Below are 21,696 nucleotides of genomic sequence, written 5' to 3'. Positions count from 1 at the left end.
TCAGGAGTCTGTTCCGTTAGGCCACCGGGACAAGGTGCTAGGGACGGTCCCATCCAGCAAGAATGAAGGCGAGATAGACAACTTAACATATAGAAGTTATGTTCTTACCATAACGTTCCATGTTAGTTGTCTTCTTCTCACCTTCTTCTTGCTCCCCACCCTCCTTCCCCTGGCCTGGACAGACCTAGAGGAGTTGTGATCGTGACCTCTCTTTCTACCACCTCTTTCTTAGTCATATGCTATTATGCATATTTCTTGGTTCAGGATGTAGGTCACCCTTTTTCTTCCTGTTGTTAGAGGTGGATTCTGTTTTTACAGTTATACTGTTACTGTTATAAGCTGGGGTTAGCTTACAAACGAGATCTGAGGTAACTCTCGCCTAGCATTGTGGGATATAAGGGGAGCCTCGAGCCAGTGGAACCAACTCTCGAGCTTTTAGAGTGGCAGTCGGGCCGAGGTCGGCTCCGAACCCATCCAGCAAGAAGAAGGCGAGAAGAAGACAACTAACATGGAACGTTATGGTAAGAACATAACTTCTATTTTTATTCCATGCCGTGGCTTCTTACACCGAGTTGATAGACCCATGCTGCCATGTGCTCTTTATTCCTTCATGATAGAAACTTTTTCTGCAATTTTCTTTCTAGACATACTGGCAATAGGATGTTTAGCCTTTTTGAAATCCTGTTTTACATCCTGTCCTTATGAAGAGCAACCTGAATTGTCTCCATAATTAAGATGTTTGCACCCTCAAGTAATACTATGTATCATTACCTTTTTCAAGAAGGTCATAACAGTATAAAATGGAAATTATGCAGTTGTGTAGTGGATTGTGTTTCTTTGGTAGGAAAAATGAACATTGACTAGTACAAGCGGTGATGCCTTGTATTTTAGAGATTAATGAGAGTAAACAAGGCAATGGCCACTGATGGAGTTTGACAGTACATGCAGAGAAGTACATTTTTTGGGAATATTGTAAGAATAAGGTCAAGATGCTTGACCTTGTGACTGTGTTGAATTTAATTTGTTGGGTTTGGCATTAACTGTGTTATAACAAGTATGGAGAAGAGCTGAATACGTTTACTGTGTGGGAGACCTAAGTTTAGAGTCAGGTCCCTAATTAAAATACATTTTTTTTGGTGGAACAGATTGCTATAAAGATCAAGCATGAGGTAAAGTAGTAAGAGAGAGATTTATAGATTGTGTGCATGGTGATGCTTCTTTTTCTGCCCAGTTTGAGTTTAGTCATGACTTGAATACCACCATCTTGGGAAGGAGAATTGGCCAGCACTCTGCCACTGAGATGTTTTTCCTAAGGCACATGACACCACCTCCACCTTGGTTATCTAGGCAGTCATCCTCAAAGTATGAGAAATGTGAATCTGAATCCAGGTATGAAGGGAGGTAAAGTTAATTTTTTAGCTATGTTTCTGAAGTTGTAAGAGCATCAGAATTAACATATTGAAGATTCTAATATTCATTTTTTTGTTAATGCTGCAAAAAATGAGGTGGTGTGGAAATAAGCCCATGGTGGAGGATCTGCTGTTTTTGGATAACTGTTCATGAAAATATGAGATGCTAAAAGCAGCTGCATTTGGCTCACTTTTGAAGGTGTTGTATCAGCTTTGTTTTGAATTCAGCAGTGGAAGTACAGGCTCTGATGTCAATAGGAAGCTCATCTGATAATGTAGGAACAATGGTGGAAAAGTCTTAATCTGATGTGCACTGTATGTTTTCTGGTCATTAGAGGATGTGTGGATTGTTGGATGGCAGAGCACAGTGCTGAGGCTGAAGTGGTTAGCTTAGAACAGATTTGTGGGTACCACATTGTTGAGTTGTATTTATATGTGTGAGAGTAAGGTGGAGAAGGTCAGACTATTGATGGATGTGGAACCAATTTGCATGTGCAAGGAAGTAGAAATGACATTTGTAGTGAGGGAAAAAAGTATGAATCTGTATATTTAGTTTGAGTGTCTCCAGTTAAGAGGTATTTTAATAAAAGAGTAAGGTGTTGGTGGCAGACTGTATTCAATTTGTAGTTGCAGAATATCTTTGCTTATAGTGTCTATTCCCTAGTCTCATTTATCTTATATTTTAGTAGACTGTTATGCATAGTCATTGTAACGAGGGGATATAGGGTAATAACTAAGTATTTAAATGAAGTTAGGAGTTTCTGTGCTGAAGCTATCTTGAGGGAGAAGTGATATATTGGGTAGGCTGCAGTGTGTAGTGCCAAAGTACACAAATTTGGTCTTCTGGCAATTAAGAACAAGTCTTTTCTCTTTTAGTGTTCGGATAGGTTGTTAAAGGCAACCTTATGGATTGTGCCATAGGCTGCTCTGTGGGTCTTTATGGCATTAGTGCAGGGAGCATGCTGGTAGTTTGAAGTTGTGTGGGAAGAATATAGATGAAAAGGAGGGATGCGAACAATGATCCTTGCTGGAAATTCCTGTTTGGTATTCACAGTGAAGAGTTTGTTGAAAAGGTAATTAGTAAACCAAAAGATTGTACGTAATCTAGACTTAAAGCATGGTAATATAATCAGGAGGATAGTGTGACTGGCTGTGTTGAATGCTTTGCTAGATCACTAAGGAGAGTACTAGTTAAAAGGCCTTGGTCATCTGCTATAAGAATTTATCTATCTGTCTATCTACCTGTCTGTCTATTTATGTATCTGTTACTATATGTTTGCTGTGATGAGCTGTCCAGGCACAAGCCCTAGCCCCTTTTCAGTGCAAGTCTTGGGAGAAAAGCAAAGTGTATGTATCATATAGAGGCTTAACTTAATGTACGCATTTGTTTACATCTAAGTACAAAAAAAAAAAAAAAGGCAGTGAGGGTTTTCAACGTGAGTTATGAATGCAACATATACATGATGATTATATAAGCACATTATATATATATATTGATCCATGACATTTGGTTCCCATTTCACTGACTGACAAGTGATAAAATGGTCAAAAGCCCTTTGAGTTGAGTGACCATTTGACTGAAAGTCCATTTCACTGAATGTGGCATAGCTGCACCTAGTTCTATAACATAACCTCTGCTGGTCTGGGTTCTATCTGTGCAGTGTCAGTGATTCCCTTTTTTGGAACTTTCACATTGCTCCACAGTTGTGCAACCATATTGTTAGCATATTTAAGTAAGGGGGTGTGGGGAGCTAAGCCGTCCACACAGGGGGTGCATGTAGACTTCTTTTTAAAACTTTTCCATTCAGTGATTTTCACTGTACAATGTTTCAGTTATTTGTAATTTGATTAAAATGTGTCTCAATGAAATGGGGTTTCATCCATTTGATTTTAGTCATTTTGGATTCAACTGAGTGGGAATTCTGCCAAGTGCCATATGTAGGCTTTCCCTAGTAAGGACTAATCCTATTAACTAAGTGTGAATACATAAATAAATAATAAATAAAATATACTAGTGCTATAGTGTCCTGTGATAATCTGAAATACCAAATTTGTAAGGGTTAGAAAAGCTGTAATTGTGCTTCTGCTGCTGACAAAGGTATGCTTTTGAGAAAAGAAAACATTGTATTTGTAAAGAAATTGAGTGGTTTAACCATAAATAGCTTTTTTAAACAGCTTGCCCTAAGTAAGAATGAAATCAGGCAGTAATTTAGATTTTGGGATAGGTACAAATGACATTGTTTTCCAGAATGTTGGCTAGGACTGTTTTTGTAAGGGATGGTTGAATAAATGGATGGCTTGGTGGGGTATAAGGCCTTTGCAGATTTTGATGAACCATGGGCATATATTGTCAGCTCCAGCAGTACCCTGTTTGGATACGGAGTCTATGTGTCTGTGTATGCTTTTTGAGGGATATTGTTTTAATGTAGAATGTGGGAAGATACGATTTTGCTGATGGATTTGAGTGCTGGTGACTGGGTTGCTGTGGTATTTGTGTCTTTGGTGAAGTGCTTAGCCAGGGACTCGGTTGAAATTGCCAGACACTTGTCATTAGGTTTAGAGTGACCAGTGGTTTTCTTGATGCCTTTCCAAAACTATTCTGTCTGTGAAAGGTTTTTAGTCAGTTTTGTTCTGTAGAAGTGAGTTTTTATTCTACTTATAACAGTTGTTTTTATATTTCAGTATCACCTGTCACTGTTTGTGACTTGTTGGAACATTAGTTGTGGGCCAGGACTTATGACCATTTCTTAATAAACTGCACAGGTTTTTGTCAAACTAAAGCTTTTCAATTAATCTTTATAATGGGTTAATGTGGGCAACCATTTATTTTCTAATAGGACCAATGTACTAGTAAAAAGGTTACGTGTGGTGTCTGAATTGCCTGTTTAATAAGTGGGACCAGTCAGTGTTTAATTCATTACTGAGGCTGTGGATACTGTATGATGTTCTAGAGTATGCCTGTTTCAGTATGGTCCAAGTTTAGATTTTAGAGGGCTTGTTAGTTATTTTAGTAACATAAAGCAGCTGTCTTGTATTCTTTGGCAAGATTTTGAAGTGTCTCAGTATTTTTGGAATTAGATTCAAACCATGTCTCACATGTCCCTGTTAACGTGAGGTTGTTTTGCATCATCCAGATATGGATTTCTTCTGTATGTTTTGTATAACTCCTATATTTAATGGGTATATATCACTTCAGCAAACCTTCACTTCAACAAACGGCATTTCTTCGGAAATGACGTTCATCGAATTCCCCTCATGTGGGGAGGCTGTGGCTCTCACTCCCCCGCTAATTATATATACCAACTCCGAGATCGCACTGCAGTGGGGAAAGGGCAAATTTCCTGATCCTCACTGTACCTCGATCTCAGTATGAACAGTTCGATGTACACCATGTTCGATATAATTGCACTGAAAATACAGTTTGATTAACTGATTTTTCATTGAACTGACAGGAACCCATATTTAATGATGAAAAGTTTATAGATTTGTGACTATGTCTTATATGTGAGTGGTTCTTGGTAGGTAGATGAAAGGTTTTTGTGTATGAAAGTGGGTCTAAGCTGGATTCTTTGACCCCTGATCATAAAAACAGTGGCATAAGGAGGTTGTGGGGCTGGAATTAAGTTATAGTAAATGATTATAATTGTGTCCTTTTTTAAAGAATCTATACAGTAAGGTTTTTGGAAGTTTTTTTTTGAGTTGCGCATAGGGAGATGTGGTAAGTTTGATTACTATTTGTCTAAGATGTGATAGGAGCATGCAGGGTTGGAAAATGGAGAGAGAGAGAAAGATAAGCAGGTTGAGTGGAATGTTTTGGTGATTACTTGATGATGGTTGTGGAAGTATTAAAAGTGTGAAAAATGTAGTTAGTACATGGTAGTAATATGTCAAATTCAAATTTGAATCCATGATGTGTTTTTCTTTACAAGAGTGGTAGTAAGTGTTAAAGTTTAGGAAAAGAAGTAAATGTTATAGGAATTAGCGGTTGAGATGAAGCTTATTATGGAAATGGGGTATGCATATTCTCCTCTGAAATACATAATAAGAGTGTGATGTACAGTGGCTAGGAAGAGGGGTGAGTACGACTGGAGATAAAATGTATGATTCAGAAAAAAATTAAGAAAAGTGCTGCAACTATTGGTTAATATAGAGGCCAAGATAAAACTGCATTTCTTAATGCCATATAAGCCTGCAAGCAGAATAACAAAAATGCGGAAAAGCTGTGTTAGGGGTGAAAAATGAGTTGCAAAGGTAAAGTAAAGTTAATTTCAATATAGGCTAAATGAGCAGCAGGGTGAAGGAAATCTTTAAGAAAGAGAGAGACACTACACTTTTTGCAGCCACCAAAAGTAAAAAGAAAAAGGAGTCAAAAAGTAAATATATCATGTATGCTGTCACCATAGATAGTAATATTAATTAGAGGAACAGATAAGTTGCAGTTCTTAGTCCCACTAAAGTCTGCAAAGGATGAGTACAAGTGGATAAGGGATTTGTATAATTGGCTATGGAATGAGAATCATTGGATATAGAATGAGTAACACTGGATATGAAAAAAAGTTAAAATTTAGTCAGAGTCTTGCTACCCAAGGTCGTATCCTTTCTTAGAAGAAAATCAGAATCTACAGAGAAGTACAGTAATGGGGGAATCCAGAGATAATAGCTCACAGCAGGGAATAAATTAATTTGTGAAGGAGTAAGGCCATGAAGTAAAGAGACACAATGTGTGATGTGTACTGTTATTTATTAAAGGAGGTGATATACTGCAGTCCTTGCTACCAAAAAAAAACCCGCAGAGAAAAATAAGAATTGGTTATGGAACAAGTATAACTGGATAAGGGAGAAAACCTAAAAGTTAGCCAGAATCTTTAATAAAGTAGTGGGTTTTCAGAGGGAGAAGTAGGCTTTGGGTATTAAGAGAGTTGTAGAGTCCTTTGATGTAAGAGAACAGCAAAGATGAGGTGCCTCATGAGACTTTGTAGTAAAGGAAAGTTGTCACCATAGTTATACACTAAGTGTAAGAGGGAAGAAACAGAATGGTACTGTCATCTGATGCCTTCATTTTTGAAAGTAGGAGGAAGTGATGTAAAAAAAGAAGTGATGCAGTGGTGGAGTCTTTATATTGGTTTCTGGTATTCCAGCCATCATGACCTTATTGGGAAGTATTGTGGCTGACCATTCACTTGTCAAATAGGGATTATGCATTGTAATATCAACATGTAAACATTGATCTGATGTTGTTCATCTTCATTCATTCCTTACTGGTGGGTGTCGGTTCCATCCTTGGAACGGAGTTGGCCTTGTAACAAGCTCATGCCAGTCAAAAAACTCTCGTGCTAAGCTTTTACCCACAATTCCCTTCCCCCTGTTACCTCAGATCTCATTTGCCACATTGACATTAAGCCGTGTCAAGCCAGCCCTCAGCTAAGTATTTTGGAAATTTTTCAAACTAATTATTGTTCTGATATTTTCTCTCCCCATCTTATCGTTATTTACCCACTGTCTTCCTATTGCTGTGTTTCTTACCATTTTTAGGTAGCCTTTAATACCATCATTGGTATAGGTCTTTCCCTCTACCCTTGAGGCAATTTCTCCCAAGTACCATAGTTGGTATTTCCCTTTCCCTTCTCCCTTTTTCTTCCAAAAAAAATTGTCTTGTTATAACTACTGTGCTTACTGTTTATTGTTTTTTCTGTGATAGCTGTTTAGTTTACCATGTCGGAAAAGAAGGGAGCTTCTGGCTTTCAACAATGCGACCAGTGCGGCCGCAAAATGCCGAACTTAGACACCCATGTCTCCTGTGTGTACTGTCTGGGTGTACCTCATCTGTCACTTCAACCACCTTGTTCAATTTGTAAAAGCTTTCGCTCCAGAACCCTTAATAAAAGGAAAGATAAGCTAATTCTGAAGGGTCTCCTTAAGACACCCTTCTCAGAAGCTATCTCTAGGTCAGAGGGCTTGTCCCCTCCCAGTAAAGAACATAGGAAAAGACCACATTCAGTTCCTTTATCACCTTCAGGTGATAGAAACCAAGAATCAAAACCAAAATACCAAAATTGACTACTACAAGACCAAACTGACTTCCACGGCTCCGTCTGTGGTACTGACTACAGTGTCGTCATCAATATCTTTATCTTCGGCACCAGTTTCAGCATCAGTGATTATGTCCATGGCACCGACCTTAGTAAAACCAGTCTTAGCTGCCCTGGTGCCATCTTCTTTATCCTCAGCCCCAGTACCGTCCTCCTTGGCACCGGCCTTGACTATACCACTGAGCCTGCCTATAATTTCTATTCCAGGATTTCCCACACCGGATACACCTTCGATGCATGTCTCCACAAAAGAGACTACAGTGCCAGTGGACCACTCAGCCAGGACCAGATATTCACCCACTGTGGACCCCTTTTTCGGGCAACAATTTAGACCCTTCTTGGAAAGACCTGACTCCCTGTCAGGGATATCGACTAGATCAATCAGGAGCCTTTCGGAATTGGATGCGGTGCGACTTGTGGATCACTGCTAACAGCGAGGGGAATTCCTACACCTTCCAAAACTCCATGTAGGAGTTGGGAGTCTTTCTCCACAGACTCCAGCATATTCTCCTCCTTTGACCTTGGTGCAGGTATCGAAGCTCCTGGAACTTCGGCTCCCATAGCTTAGGTTCCACTGGTGAATCTCACAGTGGTTCTGGAGCCGACCATTTGTCCTTCGGTTCATTCAGAACTGAGCCTTTCTAAGGATTGTGACTGGACTGTGGGTTCTGAGGTTCCTAGCACAGCGCTGATTTTTTCTATGGTGCCGTCTATGGTTCCAGCAGTTCCTTCGGTACTGAGTCCTCTTGAGACTCCTCCTTTGGCAGCTGGTTCACTGGAGTGGGGTTTTACCCCGGATCCGGGCTCCCATCCCTCTTCAGGAGGACCGGCTTTCCAGGAGATGGAGGGGGCCCTTGCATCTGTAGGCAAACTGTCATTGTCAAAGCATCAGTTATGTCCTTCCTCTGAGCCGCAGCTGACATAAGCCACTGCTTTGGGACGTCGAGCACAAGAGCCTCAGGATACCCTACCACAGGGTTCCCCTTCTTCGGAGTTCTTTTCAGAAGCTCCCGCTGAAGAGGTACCTTGTAAGAGGACGTGCAAGAGGAAGCACATAGACTCACCTGAGGAATCTCTCACCAAGGACGCAGACTAAGATGAAGGGGAGGGGTCCGCATGGTCGCTCCCTGATGTCTCATTTGTAGACGTCCTTAAAATACTGAAACAGATGGGTGGCTGGAAGCCCACCAATCCCTCCTCTGTGGAGTCCGTGTTCCTATAGGCTTTTCATGCTCAACCCTCTACCTCCTGGGTGGCCCCACCTGCAGATGAGCTAGTTCAACTCATCGTGCAGCACGCATGGAAGAGTCCTGATACCATTGAACCATTTCCATGGTGGCCGGACAAAATTTTATCTCCTACCGAACAGCACCCACACTGGTCCAAGGGCCTTCCAGTAGATGCGATGGTGGTGGAGGCAGCCACAGAAAAGAAACTGGCCAAGGAGAACCAAACTGTCCACCCCCCAAATAAGGAGTCTCTGGTGGTGGACAGGCTAGGGAAGTGAGTCTTTGCATCATCAACCTTTGCTGTTAGGTCTTTGAATTATCTGGCACACTTCACCAGGCTTCAGAGAGACCTAGTCACCAAACTCTCCAAAACTTTAGCAGGAGCTGTCTCTGACGAGGTCCATGACAAAATTGCCTCACAGCTAGCTACCCTGGAATCCATTTCCAAGTCATCCATGTGTCTGATTTCTTATGCCAGTGAAGGAGCAGCCAGAGTGGAGAGTTCAGGCATTGTCATGAGATGTCATGTCTGGATGCACCTTTGGGACTTTGTGGACCCTTTTAAGTCTTCCTTCCTTAATGCTCCAGTGGAAGCCTCCTTCCTTTTTGGCCTGAAAGTGAAAGACACATTGGCCAGGTGTGAGAAGGACTGCAAGACCCTGTCTGCCGTGGGTGTACATTTTCCACCCCTCAGTGTCCATACTCTAGGAACCAGAGGAGCGGAAAGATGCGGCACAATAAAATCACAGGGTCCTTTCCGTGACATATGTGGCAAGTTTGCTCTCCAGGGCAGAGGGTGTAACTCATCTGGAAGGCACTCCTACAAGGGCAGAGGGGGTCTGCCTAACCAGGGTTCCAGAGATTCATTCTCTGGACAACTCTATCAGCGCTCCTGAGGAGTGGCCTGATTGCTTTCCTCTGGAAACAGTCGGGAGACGTGTTTCCTTGCATCATTCTGCCTGGCTAACAATAACAATGGATTTATGGGTGCAACAGATCATATCCAGTGGATACCATGTCTTGTTCAGTCTTTACCCAAAGTCACCAAGTCGAATTCCTGACATTCCACCCAGTCAAAGGGAAACAGCAGCACTAGAAATTCAAAAGCTACTTCAAAAAAGAGTCAACCAGACAGTCCCACCAGACCAGATAGGATCCGGATTCTATTCAAGATTCTTTTTGGTGCCAAAAAAGACAGGGGACTGGTGACCAATTCTGGATCTCAGCATCCTGAACAAATTTGTCAAACAAGAGAAATTCTGGATGGTCATGGTTCAGTCTATCCTTCCGTTCTTGGAGAAAGATGACTGGATGTGCTCAATAGATCTTCAGAATGTGTATTACCACATAAAAATGGACAAACAATCCAGAAGATTGCTTTGCTTCCGGCTAGGAGTCAATCATTTCCAATTCTGTGTGCTGCCTTTAGGACTCTCTACAACCCCCAGAGTGTTCACCAACTGCATGGCAGTGGTAACAGCTCACTTGAGACTACAAGGATTCCAGGTGTTTCCATATCTAGATGATTGCCTCCTTATCACCCCCACCAAGCATCTACTGGAGATAGCAATTCACTATACTCTCTATAATCTCTGGGGATCTCAGTAAACTGGGAAAAGTGCAACCTGATCCCCTCTCAATCCTTAGAGTTTAACGGAGTGATTTCCAATATGAATGCTTGCCTAGTCTCTCTCTCGAACCCAGATTATACAGGATAAGATCCCAAATCCGGGTGATACTCTGTTGAAACCTAGTCCCAGCTCGAACAGTCCTCCAACTCCTGGGCTCCATGACAGCGTCAATTACTATAGTGCCCTTGGCAAGACTACACATGAGAATTCTCCAGTGGCTCCTTCTAACACAGTGGTACCCCTTACAACATCACTTGTCCTTTCAAATACTGATAACTCAGAGATGCAAGCAGGACTTAATGTGGTGGATGAAGCCAGATGATCGACTATGGAGTCACCTCTTCTACCCAAAACAGCCCAGGGCCACAGTGACTATGGACACTTCCCTTATAGTTTGGGGGGGATGTACCAAGGGAAGACGGTCCAGGCTACTTGGTCAGACATAGAGGCCCACCTGCATGTCAGTATTCTAGAACTGAGGGCAGTGCTTCTAGAGCTGCAAGCATTTCAATCCAGCCTTCCATTAGGGACAATTGCGGTTCAGTCAGACAACATGTTGGTAGTCTGGTACATCAACAAACAAGGGGAAACCAAGTCCTACCCATTGTGTCGAGAAGCCATGAGCATTTGGCAATGGGCAACAGCTTCCAAATGCTTTCTGACTGCAATGCATATTCCCAGAAGTTCCAGCATGATTGCAGATAAACTGAGCAGATGTATCCTACTGCCTCACGAGTGGTCCCTCAGTCCTATTATTGCAGTGAAGATCTTCAACCGCTAGGGCCAGCTTTGCTGTGATCTGTTCACCACTCCAGCAAACCACAAATGCAGCAGCTACTTTGCCCTAATCCCCCCACAGGGGGAGTCCCCGAGGGATGCTCTGATTCATGATTGGCCCATGGGACTTCTGTATGCTTTTCCTCCCTTTCCCCCTGATTCCCCAAGTTCTAAAGAAAGCCATTCATCTGAGAAGCAGAATAATCCTCATCACCCCTTAATTACCTTATGCCCAGTACGTAAATCAGATCAGTTGCTTGTGTCCTATTCAGGCTCAAAATTTGGAAATCTTGTCTCCAAAGTAACCTTGTCCAAGTGGTTGGGAAAATGTATATCTTTGATTTACCAACGGAATAAAACTCCTCTACCGTGCAAAGTCAGAGCACATTCCACCAGGTCAGTAGCAACTTCTGTTGCTTTTCTTGCACAGGCTTCATTGAATGATATTTGTGCAACTGCAACTTGGGCTACCCCTCATACTTTTATCACTCATTACAAATTAGATTTGGCCTCCAGGGGAAGAGCATCCTTTGGTTCAATGGTACTCAGGAATATCCTTCCATAATGGCCTCCCAGGACTAAAGGTAGCTAGGGACTCTGTCTCTTCAGTAAGGAATGAATGAAGATTAACAACATCAGATAAAGAAGTTATGTTCTTACCATAATGTTCCATCTGTGTTGTTCATCTTCATTCATTCATTATGTCCCACCCACCTTCCCCCTCCAGAGGCTCATGGGGATTGGGTCCTGCTCCTACGTTAGGGTTTCTGCTCAGAGAAAGCCTCTGCTTTATTTATGATGGGCAAACTCGAAATGAGGTAACAGGGGAAGGCCACTGTGGGTAAAAGCTTCGCTCGAGAGTTTTTTGGCTGGCACAAGCCTTGTTACAAGGCTGACTCGGTTCAGAGGACGGAACTGACAACCATCACTAATGAATGAATGAAGATGAACAACACAGATGGAACATTATGGTAAGAACATAACTTCTTTATTTAGTAATATATAGGCTTGCCTTTCCTTCACTCAAACTTACTGGGTCATTAGCTCTGAATGTCTTTTCTTGGAAGATACTTTCAATTGTTTCTGGTTATTACCTTTGCTCAGAAGATCTCACAGCTTTAGCCCTTATTTATAAGGCATAATATATTGTTTTTCACAATTACTGGATATCTGTTAGGACCATCCCACAACTCCCCCCCCCCCAAAAAAATGTTTTCATAATCATCCATAGTACACACCATTCATCTCCATATGTATTTTCTAGGACTAAAATCTAGAAAATAAAGAGCCCTTACAACTCCAACAAACACTGATAAAACCAAGAATTCAAAGAAAAAACACTAAAAGCTCAGGATAGCCATAGAAAATGTTTTCTTCCAAAACACAAGATGACTGCTTTCATGTACGAACATGGTGTATGAACATCTATATGACATTGAGAAGAAGAAAGATACAAATACTCTTTCCAAACATATTTAAGAGTATCCGGGACATGGTTTTAAGTTCAGCATTCTAGGGAAAGTGACCTCAAGTATAAGAGGAGGGCCTTGGTCTCTCCTATTAGAAAAAAGAGAGCTGTACTAGCAGCTCCGTTTTAATGCAGGAAATCTGCCAGGTCTAAATGAATAAACATCAATTCCAAGTTTATTAAAGCTGAATGCATTAGTTAGATAAATAATTTGAAGTTTTTGATGGTTTTATACAAAATGTTATTTTTAAATGTAAAATGTAAAAAGGAAAATTGTTGTAAATGTAATGTGTTTAAAAGTTCTACTTTGCAAAAATTAAATCTTATGTTGTCAAGCTGCACAAAATCCTTGACTGTGGGCTCAGTTCTGAGCCTTGGAACCGACTCAGATGTTATTCCAGCTCACACCTTCCAAAAGCTCTCGAGCTAAGCTGTACCGATAATGCTCTTCACAGAATCACCCCAGATCTCATTTGCCACTTAATAGTGCCAGATGTGTTCTCTTGTCTGACTTCTCGAGTGACAGCAATAACTTTGTAAAACTGTAAGTTTCCCCTTTTTTTCTTCTTCTACTTTCCCTTTCTACTACCCACTTCTCTTTTGTATAGTTTATCTTGTGTGTGTGATCTATTTCTTCAATCTGTTGTTTAGGTAATCTCTCACGTACCATCGTTGGTACTTTTCCCCTTTACCCTATTGGTATTTCTTAAGTACCATTGTTGGTACTTCCTTTCTGCCTTTAATTAGTTTATTTAAACAAAAAAAAAACTTTCTATAATTTTCTTTCTCATTGCATGTGTGTGTATGTGAGTGTGGCCTTTTTTGTCATGGCAGAACAAAGGAAATCAGAAAATCTCATCAGCTATGTATTTCCTTTTCTTCATTCACTTTGGGAAGCCCAGTCTCTAAAGTTACTCTAGCTAAATAAATGACTTGGAGACTGTATCACCTTTGTCTATAACAAAAAGGGAGTGGACGTACCAGGACTTGTAAAAGCCCATTCAACTAGAGCAATAGCAGCTTCTGCAGTTTTCCATGACAGAGCTTCTTTTGATGATATTTGTGCAGCGGCAACATGGGCATCTCCTCATACATTTATTATACATTACAAGCTGGACCTGGTCTCTAGGGGATGTGCATCATGGTTCTCAGGAATATTTTTCCATTAGCCCTCCCAAGATTCAGATAGCTAGGGACTCTGTCCCACAGTCAAGGATTACTTGAAGATTGACAAAAATCAGATAAAGAAGTTATGTCTTACCATAAAGTTCCATCTGTGTTGTCATCTTCACTAATCCTTGACATTCGCCCCTCCTTCTCCCTACCATAGATCTCTTGGTAGATCGGATCTCTCCAAAGATTGGCTTACTGATAGAGACACAGATGTGGCCTCTGATCTTTTGTTTCTTGTCTGTCACTATTGTTTGCAAAGTTGATCTGAGGTGGTTTTCTGAGGAGCATTATGGGTAGAGCTTAGCTCAAGAGTTTTTGGAAGGCGCAAGCTGGAATAATGGCCGAGTTGGTTCCAAGGCTTGGAACCGAGCCTACAGTCAAGGTTTAGTGAAGATCGACTACACAGATAGAATGTTATCATAAGACATAACTTCTTTTTCCTGTTTCTTTAAAGGTGGCTTTTAGAATTGAGCTTGGCCATCACATGACATATTCCACCATTTCTGAAAGTAGTATAAAAACTGGCACTTTACAAATGGAGTTATCTGATGAAGTTTTAAATGTTTAAAACAAAAGCACTCATCTTGTGTTTTGGAATAAAACATTTTCTATGGCTATCCTGATGTGAAATAACGAGCCCTTCACAACCTGTATGTACACTAACATTTCAGATTCTGCCTGAAAAACATAAATTCTTGAAGATGGAACCATTTCATCTCCTTTTCCTTAGGCTGATTTGAATGAATCCATGCAGTAGCACCCCACACTTGTTATTGCAGTCTGCAGTCCCCTGATCTTGTAAAGGGCAAAATTCTCTTTTTTCTTCCATGCTTAGAAAGCCAGGGCTGCAGCACCCTCATCCATTATTTTCTGATATTTCTGGTTGTTCTTACTCACAATCCAAACAACCAGTTACAGAGTCTCTCTCAGATTCTGTGATTGGTTGTTTAGATCATAGTGGGTGGGAGCAACCAGAAAGCCGAGAACTTTGAATGCTGATTGGTAATAACAAGTAACATAGTTGGGTGACATCATGAGGGTCTTAAGATTGTCTAAGTGGGAGATCTAGTTTGCAGCATGTTTTTTTTTTTTTTTTTTTTTTTTTTTTTTTAACCCAGGCAGACAACAAGATACACCACTCAACTGCCCTTGATTTCCAGAATGTCCCTGATTTTATCTCATAGTTTTGACCCTTCCCTCATAAGATTTGTGCCCCCCCGAAATCACACTATTTCAAGAATGCTTTTGTAATTTCATTTTCATCCAGTTATTGCAATTGTTTCATATGGATGGGATTGCAGTCAGTAAAGACCTTGGCAGGCGTTTGCAGTATACACAGATGAGTATATTTGATTAGTGTAGGTGGCACCATGCTCGCATTTGAGAAACCTGTGCATGGCTGTATTGCTACAGCTTTGGATGTTGCAGTTGCTAACTGGATTTACCCATGGTTGGTGTGGTGTGGTGTGGTTTGATCAGTAGGGTGATCATCAAAGTAAACCCATAGATAAATCCAAAATTATCTGTACAAAAGAGTGGCATATTGCTGATGGACAATGACATTACTTAAGAAAGAAATTATTTAACTTTTTAAGTAATGCCATTGAATATTGGGACTTTAGTTTCTTACCACTTTTTGTGTCAGTTACTGATGTATTGTGCACGTTTGTGGCAAATACATCCCCATGCTTGCACATTACTTCAGTGAAATTCAGGAACAAGACATACAAAGCACTCTCTATTGTATATCTTTGTCTTTCCCCTCTTGTTCATTTCTTAGTTTTAATACCAAAAGAACATGAAGAGGAATATATAGATATATTATAGGGAGGCTTTTGCAAAGCAAGAAGCTTGTCTTTTTGTTTTTAGTGTAACTGACTGCGGTGACTGGACTTGTTTGAGTTGGTAATGCTCATTTTATAGTGGGTATCCTGATTGCTCTGTTCAGTCAGTGAATGTTTTAGAATACTAATGAATATTTGTTTTATAATCTGTCATTAGCTCACTGCTCATTGTAAAATGCTGTTGTTAAAGGTCAGCCCAGCCAGGGGTATAGCTGCTTCCATTGTTTACTTCATAAATGTATCCATTGTGTACATTTGTGTCATAGCCATTTGATCATTGAGTCACATCATTATGATGGCACATTGCTACTTGGACCATGAGTCTTGCAGGTCTGCCACCTTCTTTGGCATCTTGAGGCTTCCTGGACTTGACCTTCTGAGTCTGTTTTTATGCCTTCCTTCAGTTCTAACCTCCTAGGAAGTTTAATTTTTACTGTTTGCAATTCTTCCTCTTAGTTATCTATGACTCCAGAGTCACATGTAACAGATATGTACTCACAGTTCCAGTACATCTATGAAGTGATCTTCTGTGCTGAGTGTGAATTATCCTCCTGTTATAAACTGTCTAGACAGAATTTCAAGCAGTTGGTTGGGGAGGGATTTACTTTAAGACAGATAAGTAAAACTTATTATTTTCTTGTAGATAGTGTCTTTTTCTTCCTAACAGGCTATGATTGCATGGTGGATGAGTGTTAAATTACATGGCACAAGCATTGAGTATAATCTCCTCAGATGATCTAACATGTATAACCTTAAGCATGGAAGTGAAACTGAAATTATTCCTAAACCTCTGGGATACCAAAAACAAAAGAGAATCCTCAGCATTTCCCCAATGCAGAATGTTTCTTCACAGATTAACCAATAGTATGCCTCTATCATTTGTATTAGACAAAGACCCCTTTTGAATGATAGAATTTGTTAAATATCTGATACATATTCATTTCTGTAAATGAAATTCTTTAAATGTAAGCTGCAAAGGATGGAGCTGGTTAAACACTAACCCTATAGCATTTTAAATAATATTTAGACTTAAGAGCTTTAACACTAAACTTTTAGTGTAATAATTTGGCATTTCATTTTATACTGAAGCTCATGAAGAGAAACTTGAACAATATCAAGAGAATGGCATCACATCCAGTTTATCAATACTGTAAGTGACTGCACTTTTCATATTTTTGATTAAAACATATATTTAATGTTACTGAAAGTTCTGTCATCAATTCTCTTTTTTTTTACTTTTTTTATTACTGGGTATGCCTTCAATGCAGATATAACTGGAGCTCAGGATGGCAGTGTCCGGATGTTTGAATGGAATCGACCACAGCAACTTATATGTTTTCGTCAAGCTGGGAACGCTAGGGTTACTAGGATGTACTTCAATTCTCAAGGAAACAAGGTTAGATATCCCTCATAAATGAGTGTATGTGCTTTTCTCATTGTCCTGTTTTTCCTTTGTGCTTTTGAAGTCCATTTTGACCATTATTAAATTAAGAATCCATTATATTACATTGTACATTTCAGTCCTAAATCTTGTTTTTGCATAGAAAAGACTTTGTTACTTAAGTTCAGAAAATAATGAACATACTGGTTTTTGAAATCAAAGTAGAAATTTTGTAAAAAATTGAATTTGTTTATTAAGCTGATAGGTCTTTTTTGAAACCGTTGTGTTCAGAAATTAATTCCTTTGTGATAGCATACCATAGAATCATTTGCCTGTAGTAATTATTTATTTATTTATTTATTTATTTATTTATTGTATAGTATGATTAAAATCACTACAGCTTTGGCATTAGGAAGTCCATCCTTGTCAGTAGAAGGACCAATGCCATTAGGAATTAGGAAGCTTGGCAATAAAAACTTTTCAGGATACTAGGCCCTCTACTTATACCCATAGTGATCTGCAAGCAGCTTATTCTTTAGATCTCTTGTGCCACACATCAAGCAACAGAAGTGGCCCCAGGGTGTTCAAATAAATTTCGTTATTCTGTGAAAAAAAGAATGCAGTTTACAGTTAAAATTCAGTGTGTCTTCTAATTTGTTTAGTCCCCATTCCATTCAATTTTTCATGTCAGACCATTCAATTTATATCCATTTTCTAGTGAGTTTTACAAGTAACTGCCCCTCACTAGGCCTTTTCATTTTTTTCTCACCCAAACCCTTCCAGTATTCTACTATGGTTATCTTGCTGTCTGCTGAAGGTTTTTACAGTCTGCCTTTCTGTTTTTGGTTTATCTGTTGTTTTGGAGTTCAGAAATGTAAATATGAATATAAAACCCCATTGAAGAATAAACACTTTCTATGTATTTCCTCTTTCAGATGAAGAGTATTTTTTGTGCTGCTTGTGATATTTGTAGATCTTTTACTCCCACAATCATTAGAGACTGAAAAAAGTATTAACCTTAGGATGTAACAAGACTGTTTTCTGCTGATGTAGCTTCAACCTCATGCTCTGCTTTTGATTTGGCTCTGTCAACCTCAGTTGTCAAGTCTGTAATTATTAGTGATGATTTTTCCAGACATAATGATAAGGAGAAGAAAAAATGCATAACATTGACAAAATAACAGATTCATTCATGTCTAGGTTTTTAACCTAAAAATATTAAAATGGAGGACATTTGTCTTCCACTTATTTTTTCTGCTGCTGTTCTAATGTTACTCTTAAAGGTTAGGTTGATACTTAGGTTCATAGGTTCATAGATTAGTACTAGGCTAACTTCCCTTGTGAGCCATTTTAAGCCTAGCCAATTATCCCTTGTGAGACTCAAACCCTGCACCTTGCGTTTGTAAGGCAAGCACCTTAACCATTAGGCCACCCTCCCCCCTAGAGAACTATTTACAGATGATAGTGTGACTTCATTGTCAGATTCAGTGGTATGCAAGAATGAATAAGATGATGAAGTCTTTATTAATGTTCAGTAGGTAATGTCTCTTGCCTCTTTCCCCCTCTGTTATTAATGGAGAAAGAAGCACATATTCTTTGCTTTATTTTGTGTTTGGACTAGAACATCCCAGAGTTTCTCGCTAGCTCACCTCCAGCACTTGTCCCAAGGAGACCAGCATTGAAACAACAGATAACCGATGTTGATGTCCAGAAAAAAAATGTCAGCATAATCTGTGGGCTCAATGTTGTGACCACAACCTCTGAGGATGACTCCTTCCACAATGACCCTATCTTATATCTTTAAACCATCAGGACAACATTGTTGGCATCCACAGATTCAAGCTTGGGATTTGGGGCCAACATGTTGGGGTTCATCTCGGCCTGGACATTATCAGTGCCAACATTGGCAGTATCTGCTTTTGGACCTTTGGGGCACAAGGATGATGAGTATATTGGTCCCTTTTTTGAGGGTCATGTTGTTTGGGTTGAACTTAATACCTATTCACTTACTGCTCAGTATTGACCTTGGCAAAGCCTTTTCCTTTAGAAACAGGAGCTAGTAACCTCAAGCTCAGGTTTGCCAACATTAAACCCTTCAATACAGACTGTTCTTCTATGTCTGCTCCTACTGTGACATTGGCCTTGACAAGAGTTCTGGACCTTTAGTCATCAATCTTTTTTGGTCAAGAGGACAAAGGGACTGAAGGTCTTTGTAGTATTAATCACAGGTGTTTGGACCAGTGCAAGCTTTTTCATCACTTTTGGACCCATCACCTCCATCCAATGTCTGCTAGAAAGCATAACTGTAAGAAAAGGCAGTTGGACTTTTTCCAAGAAATCTCCATCCCAGCATTAAGGATTAATTAAGGATGGGGAAGGTGTTTCCGGTATCCTCAAATGATTAAGTAACCAAACATCTATGCTGGGAATTTGCAGTACTGGTATTTTAACCAGAGAAACTGGCATACTCGTGTTTCTACTCAGGCAAATTGGGTATACTTCTCAGTGTCTGTCTGAACATAAGCTTAGTTACAACCTATGAGCCCTTGAACTAGAATAAGTTATTCAGTCCTTTAGACTGCATATATGGTGCCTGTAAGTTCCTTTGCAAATATATTGTATAGGCCAATATTGCAAAGTGACAGTGCTGGTTTTTTTTGTTTTTTTTTTTACATGGGTTACTGTTAAGATAATGTTGAACTGCCAGTACAGTGCCTATCAAAATTTCCTTCTTGTTCAAGGATTTTAAAATCCCCTTTATCATGGGTCTGCAAAAGATCTACTACCAATCACTTTGCAAAAAGCCATGTCACAGTTTTAAACTGCAACATAATCTACATTATTACAAGCTCATCCTGTTTTTATTGTGATATCCTAGGGGGAGTGAGCCAGAGAGTCACTATGTTCATATGAGGAAATGGAAAATAACAGGAAAGAAAGAAGAGGGAGCTGTAGTCTACCAGACCACTTGCTTAGCCTCTTCACCACTGATCTAACTCTCACTGGAGTCCATAAAAAGCCTAGAAAATCATTAATAGCACTTAAAGACATAGAATAATCATAAACATGATCTTAGCATTTTATACTTTAAAAGCAAACACAGATGTAATAATCATAAACATAATCTTAGCATTTTAGACTTTGAGCGAACACAGATGTAATCACATTTAACTTTTGACCATGTTCCTACCCACAGAGCAAGCTGTCCCTCCATCACCATGGTCACTTCCAGTCTGTACTGCACTTTAACCTGCATACTGGAGGGAGCTACTGTGGATTCCAGGATTTGATAAAATATAAAGTGTACTGAAATGTATTGTATACTGAACTCCAAGGGGTGCCTGAGGAGAAGAATGCACATGTAAAGCCTGAGTTTTTCCTGTATTGACCTTACAATCAGAGATTCTAGCAGAATTTTCTAAAACCTGCATAATTAATTGGAGTAATATCTTAAGCACAAACATAGCACAAAGGTCATCAGCATACAAATATAAGAATGTGTGTAATGTTGATGGGTTCAAATCTCTGTACTCAGAAGGCAGCAAGGATCTGGTTCACTAAAGGCTGTTGTGCTGCTTTTAATTATGAGGGATGGGGGGCATTCCTGATGAGTGCCAGTAACTAAGGTGAAATTCCTTGACACATAAAAGCCAGTCTTAACACAGGCCACTGCATCAGTGTGCAGTGTTATGCTTGCTTTAAGAAAACTTGAAAAATCTAAAGCGAGACAATATCCTTAAAAGAAATTAAAGAAATGTCAGTAACTCTTAACAAATGTTGTTGCTATGTTAATGTTAAGAGTCAAGGGTCTTTCATACTTATCTACTGCACAACCTTCTGTACTTATTAATGATGTATCTTTTTGAGTAAATGGTTGTGTCATCTAATACCAAGTTTAGTTTTATTTCTTATTTATGTGTTTGTTTATTTAATCATTAACTTTCAGCCAAGACTGGGCTTGAAGTACTGATATATAAAATGTTCGCCACAGTGAAATAAATTATATTATTTAAAAGCAGGGTGTTTGAAAGCATGAGAACAACTTAGGATTTTCAGTCATATGATCTGGACCATGGCTGAACAAGGTCCTTGAACCAGATGTTCTTCATGTTTCACTGTTGCAGTCCTGACTTGTGGGATTTCCTGCTGTGGAAGCCCTTGGTCGGCCCAACTACCAGAGGAAAAATCTCTCTCCTCCCAAGGCTGGTGGATGCCCTACTCTGATATCAGTATGGTTAGATATAAAGGGAGCCAGCTGCTGCCATGACATCAGTCTTTCTTGCCTTCAAAGCGCAAAGTAGTGTTTCTGTACGTCTGTCGGTCTGCACCAGAGAGAAGTCTTCTAAACCTAAGTACCCCATTGGGGAACTCTTTTTCTTGATTTAACTCATGTCAGATAAGGTTAACAATTGTCTCCGCTGTAGTAAGCAAATCCCACACCGAGACTTTCATACTTTGTGTTACCTGTCTAGGCGAGATCACAACATCCCTAGTTGCCATTTTTCCACTCATTTCAATTCTAGGACTATTAGGCGTAGGGCTGAAATCTTAGCTAGGCATCTTCTTCTGCAGTCTTCCTGTCATCGTTCGATGGCATCCGCCACTTGTCCCGAAGCTGAGTTCTCTAGGTGTAAGAAAGACAAGGAAAAAAACTCCCAAGGCTAGGGCCTCTGACAACAACCATTCACTGTTGGC

General features: G+C 39.9%; 1 protein-coding gene across 1 annotated transcript in view; it reads left to right on the top strand.

The window, feature by feature from the left end:
* Positions 1-21,696, top strand: part of DMXL2 (Dmx like 2) — a 1,902,820-nt gene that overhangs the window by 1,751,845 nt on the left and 129,279 nt on the right. The window contains exons 43-44 of the mRNA XM_044076363.1: positions 16,710-16,770; positions 16,889-17,016. Coding sequence (XP_043932298.1) covers positions 16,710-16,770; positions 16,889-17,016 — 189 coding nt within the window. The remainder of the gene's footprint in view (positions 1-16,709; positions 16,771-16,888; positions 17,017-21,696) is intronic.

The sequence above is a fragment of the Protopterus annectens genome, chromosome 7.part0 (genome assembly GCF_019279795.1).
Source record: "Protopterus annectens isolate FY-2018-M chromosome 7.part0, PAN1.0, whole genome shotgun sequence".
In the NCBI taxonomy this organism is placed as follows: domain Eukaryota; kingdom Metazoa; phylum Chordata; order Ceratodontiformes; family Protopteridae; genus Protopterus; species Protopterus annectens.
Note: the sequence above shows the minus strand (reverse complement) of the source record. Positions and strands in the feature narration are given on the sequence as shown.